At 60.2% G+C, this 11,993-nt stretch overlaps 2 protein-coding genes across 2 annotated transcripts; one reads left to right on the top strand and one right to left on the bottom strand.

Moving 5' to 3' along the window:
• Positions 1-17: 17 nt before the first annotated feature.
• On the bottom strand, positions 18-6,283 carry LOC102735195 (R3H domain-containing protein 4; the record flags this gene model as incomplete). The annotated part of the gene is made up of 4 exons (XM_081810874.1): positions 6,149-6,283; positions 1,231-1,385; positions 721-845; positions 18-265 (listed from the first exon to the last, which is right to left on the bottom strand). Coding segments are annotated over exons 1-4 (611 nt in total), but the record flags the coding sequence as incomplete, so codon positions are not given.
• A 2,816-nt stretch (positions 6,284-9,099) lies between these two features.
• Positions 9,100-11,535, top strand: KISS1R (KISS1 receptor; the record flags this gene model as incomplete). The annotated part of the gene is made up of 4 exons (XM_081810873.1): positions 9,100-9,543; positions 10,261-10,385; positions 10,883-11,018; positions 11,306-11,535. Coding segments are annotated over exons 1-4 (705 nt in total), but the record flags the coding sequence as incomplete, so codon positions are not given.
• Positions 11,536-11,993: the final 458 nt, after the last annotated feature.

Below are 11,993 nucleotides of genomic sequence, written 5' to 3'. Positions count from 1 at the left end.
ACCAGTCCCCTCCCCGCCCATCCCCCGGGGCACCGCCCCCGCACAGGCTCCTCCCCACCCGTCCCTGGCCCGCCCAAACCATGATCAGCCAGGCCCCCCTCCGTTCCTCAGGTCCTCCCAGCCTCCCATCTAGGCCCACACCTCTCCGTCGGTCCTCCCCGCGACCAGGTCCCCTCCTCCGCGTCTTGCTCTTGCCCTCATCCTCCAGGTAGCGGAGAACCCTTTCTTGTTCCTCCCCAGAGCGGTTCATGAAGTCATTCCAGACCTAGAAGAGAGGCAGGCAGGACCCAGGCTAATGACTGCGTGTCTCCAGCCCCAGGTTCTCCATTTAGCCAATGGGCACAGAGGGCCAGAGTGTGTGGACATACTTCTCGTAGACACATCTGCCCACTGGGCTTGGCCAGGAGTTTATGGGGTACCTGCAGACCTGCCTGGGGCAGGGGAGTGACGTGGGCCAAATACGCCCCCATTGGACTCAATCATTCCCAATGATGGGCAGATGAATCAGGAGTGCTGGGAAGTTCTGGGGGTGTGGTGGGAGCTCTGGCTTGGTCTGGGGACCCCGAGGGAAGCAGAGAGGGTGTTCATCAAGGGACCAGCGGGGGATGGGTGCAGACGGGCACTGCTGAGGGAGGGACCAGCACAGGCCAGGTGTGGCGAGAACAAGAGAGGGGCCAGTGCGGCCAGAGCAGAGGGAGGAGGAGGGCACGGGAGCCCCACCTCCATGTAGGTCTCATTGCTGCAGGCCTCTGCGAAGATCCCAGGTGCTGCCGGGGGGGCCAGGTCCCCATCGTCCAGACCAGCTGTGCCCCCGTCTGTCTCCAGCAGGGTTAGGAGGTACTGGGCTAGATGGAAACAGATGGTCTCTGGGCTGGGGGGGTGGCACTTGGGGCCCCCCAGTCTCCATAGAAACCCCCGGCCTCTGCATTTAGGGCCTTTACCCTCTGGCTCACACCAGTCTCCCCACCTCCAAGCTCCAACTGTCTTTCCCAGAAGCCACAGAAACCATCTAGCCTCCTCCTCCAGAACTCCTACTCCTCCCTGGCTTGTTGAACTCCTAGACATCTTTGAAAACCCAAGCTCCAATGCCCAGAGCTCCTTAAGGCCCAGCCCCAGCATTGCCCAGCTCAGGGTCAGACTCATGGCAAAAGCAACAGATAATACCAACATACACACCATTCTCATGTGAGCCCTAGGAACCCCCAGGAGGTGCCCCCAAGCCCTGCTCACTGTTCTCTAGGCGCTGGAGGCTCTTCCGCCCCTTGGCCTTGGGCACGAGGTCTGAGTTCCGCACAGCCTGGTTGATGAAGTGTTGTTTCCGCTTGGAGGCTGACAGCCTCTTCACCTGGGAGCCAGCTAGAGCGGGCAGGCAGCCCGGAAGGGGCCTGTGGGCCGGGGTTGGGGTGGGGAGGCAGGCCTCAGGGCCAACACAGGCCAGGACCCCCAGGCAGAACCCCACAACAGCCGCTGTACCATAGCCATCACCTGCTTGGTTTCCCTCAGCAATGGGGAGCTCTGTGGAGCCCTAGACCCTTCAAATTTCATTTTGTTTCATGGTCACATCACCCAGGAGGCCTGTACAACTGTGAAGACAGATTAGGAAACTGGGGCCCGGAGAGGAGAAGACACTTGCCCAAATTCACATTGTGGGTGGGTGGCCAAGAAAAGCTTCTCCCCTCTCCCCCAAGCTTCCAGATCGTAACTGCAAGCTGGTGGGACCCAGAGTCTCCAGGATTTGACCACCACCGTCCTCTGGGAGTTTCTCAGGAGACTTGATTTAATGGAGCATCTCCCATGCCAGCAGCAGATAAACCAGGAAACAGCCTCCAGAAGCTCAAGGTGATGCCTGAGCCCATCTGCCTCAAGTCCCCGGAGTCCCCCTGAAATGTGCCGAGGTGGGGCTGGAGTGGCCCCCTCGGAACTAATCTGTCCTCCTCCAGGCAAATGGCATTAATGGTGGAGATGGATTAGCAGCTTGGCCGGGACTCCCACTGGGGACTCGAGGGCCACCTGCAGACACAGGGAGTAGGAGGGGGCGCTAGATGGAAATGTCCTGGCAAGGAGTTCCCACCTTCCTGGTCAGCCCCCGATGACCCCCAGACCACAGGCTGAGAGCACATGGCCTCCTTGCCCCCCCGCCAGCATGCCGGGCACAGTCCCACCTGGGGGCCTCTTCACAGCCAGTGCCCCTGCCCGGTGCATGCTCCCTCAGACTCTCGATGGCTCACTCACTCATCTCCTTTGGCTCTGTTCAAACCTCCCAAGAGCCCCCAACCCCCTGTATAAACCTCACTGCTTTGTTTTTCTGATCACGGTACATTCTACTTCATTGAAAACTGCCCACCTCACCCACGACACGGTAATCCCCACGCAGACATTCACAGCCATGCCGGGGACGTGGGATCGGTTCTCAAAATAATCCCACGATTCCACGACTGAGTGGAACCGAGAGTCCAAAATACCCCTCCAAGCTTTCCTAGTACCCCAAGTTCCCAGGACAAAAACTACAAACAGAAGTGTGGCCTCTCCCCTCCAAACCATGAAACTCTAGGACGGTGGAGACAAGTACCCTTGTAGGGGTTAGGAAGGAAGCCAGTGCTCCTCAGAGTCTGTACCTATGTAAAGCGTCCCCAGCATTAAGTATTGGTAGGATATAGGCTGGCCATTACATCTTGGTCAAAAAGCAAACAGGCTGATGAGACTCCGCACTGCCTGACCGTCACGGTGGGGCAGGTGAGCAGCCCAAGGCTCAGTAGTTAACAGTTTCCACCAAAATCCATGCCGTTGCCTCATGAATAAACTCACACACGAACAAGCACCCCTCAACAGGAAGAGGCACTGGGTGGACCCTGGAATCTCAGCCCTGAGTTCAAATCCCAGCTAGGATGCTTCGCTGTGTTACCTAGAGCCTCAGCTCACTCTCTGCAAAGTGAAGATAAAAAGGTGCCTGTGGGTCTGAAAGGGGACACTCAGAGCCAAGAGGGCCAGGACAGGCACCCTCCCCCACTGACTCAGGCACCACCTGCTTGGTTTCCTCCTGTTATGGGGAGCTCACCCCCTATGTCACACTGTTGATCACAGCATCGTCCCTGGACTGAATGTTCATTTTCACCATCACGATCATGCCAGGAGGCCAGTGATATCAAGTTGATGCCCATTATACAGAATTGCAACTGAGGCAGAGTCACGAAACCAAGATCCCACCGTTGCAAAGAAGGCAGCAAAGACAGGACGAGGCGAATCAAGTCAGCACAGAGCCAGTGACTGTGAGGCTGGCTCCAACCTGAGGGCTGCCTCCCTGAGGCTCGAGCCCCCCCAGCATGAGCCCCAGCTCACCCACGGCCTCCCCAGGGCTCCAGTGCTTGTGTCTCTACCCTGGCAGCTGGACCGAGTCCAGAATAGCAGCCTGCTGGGGCCGATAACAGAGTCCGCATCCGGGGGGACTTATCAGGAGATGTCAGAGCAGGGCTGAGCCCTCGGGACGTGGGGCTCCCCCGTCACCTCGCGAGGGTGGCAGAGCCAGGATTTGAACCTGGCCTGAACGGGAACACTCCCCTCGAACCATTCAACCTCCTGCTTCTCTGAGCGCACAGAGTTCCACCCCCCTACCTAGTGGGAAGTCCCAGCTGGGCCCTCCCCTGCGCCACCACCATGCGTGGCTCCCCAGAACACTCAGGGCAAGCCCAGCCCTGCCCTGTCCTGTAGCGGGAACATAGGGGTCTGTGCCTGGCCCCACAGGCTTTCGGAGGGTTCACCACCACCTCGTGGGCCTCATGCACTGAGCTGAGCACCGCGAATTGAGTCCCACCACCAACTCAAGCTTGCTGACTTCAACCAAATTCCAGCAGAAGGCAAGAAACATGTGGCCTCCAGGGTGAACTGCTGGGCCTGGACCCCCACTCAAGAAAGAGAGGACAGGGCGCCTGGGTGGCTCAGTTGGTTAAGCGACTGCCTTCGGCTCAGGTCATGATCCTGGAGTCCCGGGATCGAGTCCCGCATCGGGCTCCCTGCTCAGCAAGGAGCCTGCTTCTCCCTCTGACCCTCCCCCCTCTCATGTGCTTGCTCTCTCTCGTTCTCTCTGTCTCAAATAAATAAATAAAAAATCTTTAAAAAAAAAAAAAAAAGAAAGAAAGAGGACAGCAGAAGCGGGCAGGACAGAAGCAGCAGCCCACAAATACCCAGCAAATCAGATTTGTAATGAAGGTTGAGGGTCCTCTGCTCCAGACCAGGAACAGTCTACCTCAGGGCCTTTGCACATGTTGAGCCTTCTGCCTCAAGTACACTTTCCCAGCACATTCTGGTCTCTGTTCAGATGTCACCTCCTGGGAGAAACCACCCTGCTCCTGACTAGCCCAATCAGCTGGTCCATGTATCTGTTTACCATTTACTCCTCACCTCCCACATCAGACACTTACAAAGAGGAGTGTCCCCAGCACCTGCCCAAGGGCCAGTTCAGCTATTTCCCAGGCCACCCAAAGAGACCACTTTACAGATGGGGAAACTGAGGACCCAGACAGGGCACCTTTGGCTTCCTGGACCTGACAGGACTCAGGAAGTGTCTGCATTGTGAAAGTTGTTTGTGCCCAATGAAGGTGGACAGGCCCAAGGTAGAAATACCTGCTAAATCAGGTTTGAGTTTGGGGAGAATAGGCCCCTGTGTCTCCCCGAATTCTGTTCCCTGCAGGTTTTGAAATGAGGCCTTTTGACACCTGTTCTCTTGGGCTAAACTCTATTTTCTCTGGCACCAGCCCCCTCCCCCAGGAACAGGCAAGAGAGGAACCTATTTCCCAAAGCAGGAACCAAGGAGGGGAAGGCTCAGAGCAGAGAGGTGACTCAGGCTGGGGTGGGGCCAGCTGGGGCCCCCAGCAGTGACCGCACCCCCGGGGACACACAGGGGTGAAGGAACACCGGGGTACATCAGTGGGGACCCACTGGCAGGTTAATACCCACTTTGCATGGGTAAGGTCCCTTAAAAGAAGGTAAATAACCACATCTGTAGAGACCCACATGGCTTCTGGGTAAAGGCCCAGGGGGAAATAACAAGGAGGTAATAATAAGTGTAATAATGAAACAAATTAAATAATAAGATGTTTCAGACAATAGTTAAAGAATGGATGCTCCCTGGGGCCTCTGGGTTGCTCAGTTGGTTAAGCGTTTGACTTTGGCTTGGGTCATAATCTCGGGGTCCTGGGATTGAGCCCCACACGCCCCCTGCTCAGAGGGGAGTCTGCTTCTCCCTCTGCCACTCCCCCCCTGCTCATTCTCTCTCTGTCAAATAAATAAAATCTTAAAAAAAAAAAGAAAAAAAAACGGATGCTTCCTTCTGCTGAGTACGTGGTCGTTGACCTCCCCCCACCCCATCCCAGCCATTCTGAGAAGAGGTCACTATTATATCTCATTTTACAGATGGGGAAACTGAGGCATATACTGCCCAGGCGGCTGGGCCAGCACACAGAGGAGGCAGTGGTCTCCTTGCCCCCAACAAACCAGGACCACAGGGTGGATGGCATGGGTTTCTGCGGGAACACCCTGATTAAACAGGAATCTGCCCCAGACCCTCTGGGGTCTGGACCCAGTGGCTCCACCCTCTTCAGCTCCTGCTGACCCAGGATTTTAAGCACCCCACACATTTAATCTGTCAAGTACTCAGGAACAAAGAGCCCTGTCTACTCAGGAGGTGGGGGGCTGATAATCCCCCCAGGGAAGCGCAGGACTGCCTGTGGGGTACCTACCCAGCTTGGGGACAAGAAGAGCCGCTTGTGGGTAAATACCCAGAGCAACACCCAAGCGGTTTCCAGGGACACCGCGCGCAGCGGCACCACCTCACCCGAGCCGGTGACAAGGCGCATGAGACCCCCCAGAGCGAGTCAATACCCGGGCACGGGGTTGGGGGGCACCTCTGGGCCCCGCAGGCATGTAAACGCATAAATGGGGTGTGCCCCCTCTGCCCAAATACTCGGGCGTGTCGGGGATGGGATTTCCCCGGGGGGCAACGAAGCCCCCTACCCCCACCCCCACCGCGGTCTGGGGTCTCCTCAAGGAAAAGGGGCGGGGCGGCCTGGGGCTGCAGCCAGACAGGAGGGGAGAGTGGAGGGGAGGGGGTGCTGGAGTCCCAGGAGGCATGGCCCGCCCGCCCCGCCGCGCTCACAGCGTCCGCCGCCCGCCTGGGGCGCTTCCCACCGCCGCCGCCGCCTCCTCCGAGCCGCCCTCCGGGTTCTCCAGCGCAACCATGGCTCGGTCTGTGTTGTCGCCGCCGCCCGGCAGGGCCTTCTCGGGGCCGAGCAGGAAGTGACGGGCGCCCAGAGGCGGGCCGGGGCGGAGCCTGGAGGCCGGACGCACCGGGTGGGGGCCGAGGCCACGCAGCCAGCCAGATCCCGGGCTGCGGGCGGCGATCCCCCAGCCCAGGGGACAAACGGGACAACCGAGGCGGAGAACGGGGACCGCGGCCAAGCCCCCAGGCTGCGGGTGTGGGATGGGGGGCACCCAGCCCGGAGGAACAGACGGAGAAACTGAGGGGGGAGGTAGCGTGATCCTTGCGCCTGAAGCCGGGCTGCGGGGGGGCGGGGCACCCAGCCTCCAGTAGATGGCCGGGGAAACTGAGGCCTGGGTAACCAGGAAAGAGGGGGACATCCGTTTCAGGAGCGGGGGACAGATGAAATGACCCAAGCCCCAGACCACCCAACCCCCAACACCAAGTTGGCTTTTCCTTCCACCAGCCCCTCCCAGCCCTCTGTTCCAGTGCAGCCTGGGGAGCATGGGCTGGGTGCCTCAGTTTACTCATCTCTAAAAGTAGGACAACATCCCACCCCCTTCCACCTTTAAGGATTTGTTCATTTCACACACGCCCCCTGTGGGCAGGGCCCAGTGACGGGCTCTGGGGATGCAGCAGGGACCAAGAGAGACCCCTTCCCCACTGAGTGGGTAGGGAAGAGGAGTTCTCTGAGAGAGGGACTGGTAAGCTGCAAAGTGGGAAGGGCGTGTCAGGTAGAGAGAACAGCCAGTGCAAAGGCCCTGTGGCATCCAGAGTGACCAGAGCAGTGTGATGAGTGAGCACAAGGGGGATGGAGGTAGACGGCAGAGGGTGGATCTGTGAGCCTGGCGGTCCTGTGATGGGAGGCCTGGTTTTTGTTCAGAGGCAATGGGGAGCTATGAGAGGGTTTAGAGAAGAGAATTAAACCTACTGTGGAATCTAGAATCCACCCTTCCGTCTACAACAAGAGTGGGGATCCAGGTCCATGAGGAAGAGTGGGGATCCAGGACCATGTCAAGTGACACCACGGGGATACAACCCACCACATGCAGCCTGTTAGAAATTGTGCAGGTCAGGGGCGCCTGGGTGGCTCAGATGGTTAAGCGTCTGCCTTCGGCTCAGGTCATGATCCTGGAGTCCCTGGATCGAGTCCCGCATCGGGCTCCCTGCTCAGCGGGGAGCCTGCTTCTCCCTCTGACCCTCCCCACTCTCATGCTCTCTCTCTCTATCTCATTCTCTCTCTCAAATAAATAAATAAAATCTTTAAAAAAAAAAAAAAAAGAAAGAAAAAGAAATTGTGCAGGTCAAATGACCCGATTGCTTTAACAAATAAAGAGCAACAGGTAAGGAAGGAGTTATGATAAGGAGGAGGAGCTGCTAAAAGACCCCAAAAAGCACATGCTGTGTGACATCACATAGATAAATGTGAAAAGAGGCAAAAGAACTCAGTGGTGATACAAATCCCAGGAGAGGGCACCTCTGGGCAGAGTGATGGGCAGGGGGCCCTGGGGGCCGGGAGCCTTTGGTTCCCTGGTCTGGCCCGTGATGACTAACTGCTCCATAACTGTGCTAATTCTAGAGGATGCAGTGTGGGCCTCACCCTGATTCTGGAGTCTCCTTCCCAGGAAACCTGTGTGGTACCTTCCTAACACCCTCCTAGACTCCCGGACTGCCCAGGAGCTGCCGTGGCCACTGCTGCCCACGGTCCCCACCTCAAAGGTCCTCTCCCAGGCCCTTAGACTCAACAACATCCCCCCAAAGAGATCCTCCATCCTAGCAACCTTGGGTCTCCTCATCCTAAGTTGTTCCTCATTCCCTTTCTTTTTTTTTTTTTTTTTTTAAAGATTTTATTTATTTGACAGAGAGACACAGTGAGAGAGGGAACACAAGCAGGGGGAGTGGGAGGGAGAGAAGCAGGCCTCCCGCCGAGCAGGGAGCCAGATGCGGGGCTCGATCCCGGACCCCAGGACCATGACCTGAGCTGAAGGCAGACGCTTAACGACTGAGCCACCCAGGCGCCCCTCTCATTCCCTTTCTGATTTTCTAGACCATTTTGAAGGTGGAAAGAGGGTGAACGGGGAACGCCCCCTCTCCAAGGCTCTGCACTCCCACTGGAGACGACTGGTGTGCCTCAATGCCAGGCATGTTTCCCGGTTTCTCCCCTCCCCCACCTCTTAGTCGTGTTGTCGTCAACAGTGGCATCTTTTTGTCTCTGCATGGTACTCCGTGATAGCAGGAACATCCTGGCACACTGAGGCATGCCTCGTGGGTAGTATCTGGGGTCCATTTCTGGATGGGGGGCCAACAGTGTCCTTGCAGACTGCCCTCCACCTGGCTCCTACCACCAGGGGCACAGGTGCCCATGTTCCCAGTGGGAGTATCTGCTATCCGCTGCCAGTTAGGTGGGGGGCGGACTCTTCCATTTACAGCAAGGGAGTCCTAGTGAGGTTAAGACCAGGCGTCTTCTAACCGCTAGATCCTGGGCAGCCCTGCCCTGCTCTGAGCCGTCCATGGCTCTCCAATGCCCCACCTTGCATCTGGAGCCCCAGCCACTTGACAGGTCAAAGGCATGGCCACTAACAAGGTGCCTACTCTTGCGTCTGTGTTTTGGTCGGGGCTGTTTGCCCATCCTCTCTCTGAGTCTCTACCTCCTGTTAGGATCGTCCTTCTGGGGCCCACGGAAGTCTCCACGCAGCTTACCCCTCTCCCCTGGCCCCCCAAACCCCTCCTCCAGCCTGTGCGCTCGCTCGCCGGACTGTGCGAGGAGAGGAAAGGGGGAGAAGTTTGCTGTGCGTGTGAATGGGAGGCGCGCAGGAAGGAGAGGGAGTGACCAGCGGCTGCAGGAGAGGCTGGAAGGCGGGGACAGGGCGGGCAGCAGGGTATAAATTCGAGGGGCTGCGTCGGGAGCAGAGAAGCTGCCCAGCCCAGCGGAGTCGCCCTCCAGACCCGGTGGCCTCCAGCCGAGACCCTTCCCCGGGCTCCGCCCGCGTGTCCCCAGCGGGCGGCCAGGAGGAGGGTCCCCGCGGCGATCCCGGGGCGCAGTCCGGCGGGCGGCCAGGAAGAAGAGGGCGGAGAAGCCATGAGCGCCCTGGCCACGTCGGCGCCCAACGCGTCCTGGGGGGCGCTGGCCAACGCCTCGGACGGCCCGGACCCCGAGCCGTGGCCCGTGGACGCCTGGCTCGTGCCGCTGTTCTTCGCCGCGCTGATGCTGCTCGGCCTGGCAGGGAACTCTCTTGTCATTTTCGTCATCTGCCGCCACAAGCAGATGCGGACGGTGACCAACTTTTACATAGGTGAGCTGCACGGTGCCTGCCTGCCGCTCCGGGGGTCCCCGCGAGAGGAGAGGGGCCGGGGCGCCCCGCAGCGGCGCGTCGTGGCTCCTCCACACAGGTCCTGTCCCTGCTGTCCCTGCTATCTTGGGCTAGAGCTCCAGAGCTCTGCGGGCGAGGGTTCCATGCGGGCTAGTTCAAAGGGAGCTTGGACAAGGGCCCACGGAGAGCTCGGCCCTGCCACTTGAGGACGGTGTCCGATTAAAATGTGGCTCTTATAACACCGTGTCCAATGAACAGAAGTACGGGGAGGGGCTGCGGGACCCCAGTCTGCGACCTTTGCCCCATGACTCGGTTCACACATTTGTGTATTGGGCCGGCCTACCTCGCACAGGGGGGTGCTCAGTTTTCTCTGTTCGATGTGCCGGGCGGGCTAGCACGCCGACTCCAGTTTGCAGACGGGGAGACGGAAGCTCAGCGAGGCAGGGGCCTGCTCAGGCTCTTCCAGCCCAGACGGGGGTGAGCAGCGCGGACTGACGCTTGAATGGCTAATGAAGCCCGTGCTGGGGGGAAGTTTGCAATGTAAAAGTGGGAGACGGGGGGGTGCCCCAAATTCTCTGCCCAAGGTGTCGGGGGCCTTCCCACCAGCGGTCCTGCTGGTTACTCGGAGAAATGTAAAGACCAGGGGGCTGGGCCAGGGGCGTTGGGCGGTTGAAGCCCCCGTGCGTTCCCCGCCTGCAGCCAACTTGGCGGCCACGGACGTGACCTTCCTGTTGTGCTGCGTGCCCTTCACGGCCTTGCTCTACCCGCTGCCCGCCTGGGTGCTGGGCGACTTCATGTGCAAGTTCGTCAACTACATGCAGCAGGTGCGCGGGCTTGGGGGGGGCGGTGGGGGGAGGGGAGGGCCAAGGGGCGGAGTCTGGGTGTGGGCGGGCTGGACCGCGGGTGGGGCGGGGCCAAGGAAGAGGTGGAGCCTGGACCGGGCCGGGTGGGGAGGACCCCGCAGTTGCGAGAGATAAGGATAGGGATGCGGGATACGGAGGTGGGCATAGAGAGGGCGATCTGAGCCCTGGGGCTTCTTGCCCCGCCCGTCCCGCGATCCTAGGATGCCTCTGCCTCTCCCTGTCTCAGTCCCGGGTCTCAGCGGACCGCAAATGGCCCCCTCAAACCTCCACTATCCTGGCATCCTCTCTGGTGTCCCACTCTCCTGCCCCTTCAACCCGTGGCCCCTGGAGACCCTCCCAGGACACGTCCCGTTTGTGCCTGCGTGTTTGGACATCTGGGGGGAGCCGCAGGGTGGGCGCAGACAGGGCAGGCCCCGGGCCGAACACCGGGAGAAACGCCCAGCTCTCGGCCCTCGCAGGTCTCGGTTCAGGCCACGTGCGCCACTCTGACCGCCATGAGCGTGGACCGCTGGTACGTGACCGTGTTCCCACTGCGCGCCCTGCGCCGCCGCACGCCCCGCCTGGCTCTGGCCGTCAGCCTCGGCATCTGGGTGGGTGAGTGCAGCGCGAGGGCCGCGCGAGATGGGAGGACAAGTCTTTGCGCCCTGGGCACCCCACCCCCACCCCCGGCTGCCCCCGCGGGCCTCGGTCGTGCGTGCATCTGGGAAGTGGGCTCGATATCGCTCCCCGTGGAGAGCCACCCAAGGCGCTCACCCTGAGGGCTCCCCGCGCCTGGGAGGCGCTCGGTGACGCTGCCCGAGGAGGCACCGGGGGCACCAGGGTCCTGGCCTCCTGGCGTCCCTCGTCCCTCGGCAAGGTCTTCAAGCTGCCCTGTGGTCCAGGCTCTGCGGCCGTGTCGGCGCCAGTGCTCCCTCTGCACCGCCTGTCGCCGGGGCCCCGCACCTACTGCAGTGAGGTCTTCCCAAGCCGCGCCCTCGAGCGCGCCTTCGCTCTCTACAACCTGCTGGCGCTCTACCTGCTGCCGCTGGCCGCCACCTGCGCCTGCTACGGGGCCATGCTGCGCCACCTGGGCCGCACGGCCGTGCGGTCCGCGGCCGACAGCGCCCTGCAGGTGAGCTGCTGGGCGGGCGGGAGGCCGGTCTGGAGGACTCTGAGGGGGTGGCCAGGTGGGAGAAGGCGCAGGGGTCAAGAGGGGGAGCTCTGGGCGCCTGGGTGGCTCAGTCGGTTAAGCGACTGCCTTCGGCTCAGGTCATGATCCTGGAGTCCCGGGATCGAGTCCCGCATCGGGCTCCCTGCTCAGCGAGGAGCCTGCTTCTCCCTCTGACCCTCCCCCCTCTCATGTGCTCTCTCTCATTCTCGCTCTCTCAAATAAATAAATAAATCTTTAAAAAAAAAAGAGGGGGAGCTCTGGGGTGCCTGGCTAGCTCTTGACCTCGGGGTCGCGAGTTCAAGCCCCACGTTGGGCATAGAGCTTAAAAACAAAACAAAACAGGGCGCCTGGGTGGCTCAGTCGGTTGAGCGACTGCCTTCGGCTCGGGTCATGATCCTGGAGTCCCGGGATCGAGTCCC

The sequence above is a fragment of the Leptonychotes weddellii genome, unplaced genomic scaffold (genome assembly GCF_054177405.1).
Source record: "Leptonychotes weddellii isolate Sample4059 unplaced genomic scaffold, ASM5417740v2 HiC_scaffold_4120, whole genome shotgun sequence".
NCBI lineage: Eukaryota > Metazoa > Chordata > Mammalia > Carnivora > Phocidae > Leptonychotes > Leptonychotes weddellii.
The sequence above is the reverse complement of the archived record's forward strand: the minus strand, read 5'-3'. Positions and strand labels throughout refer to the sequence as shown.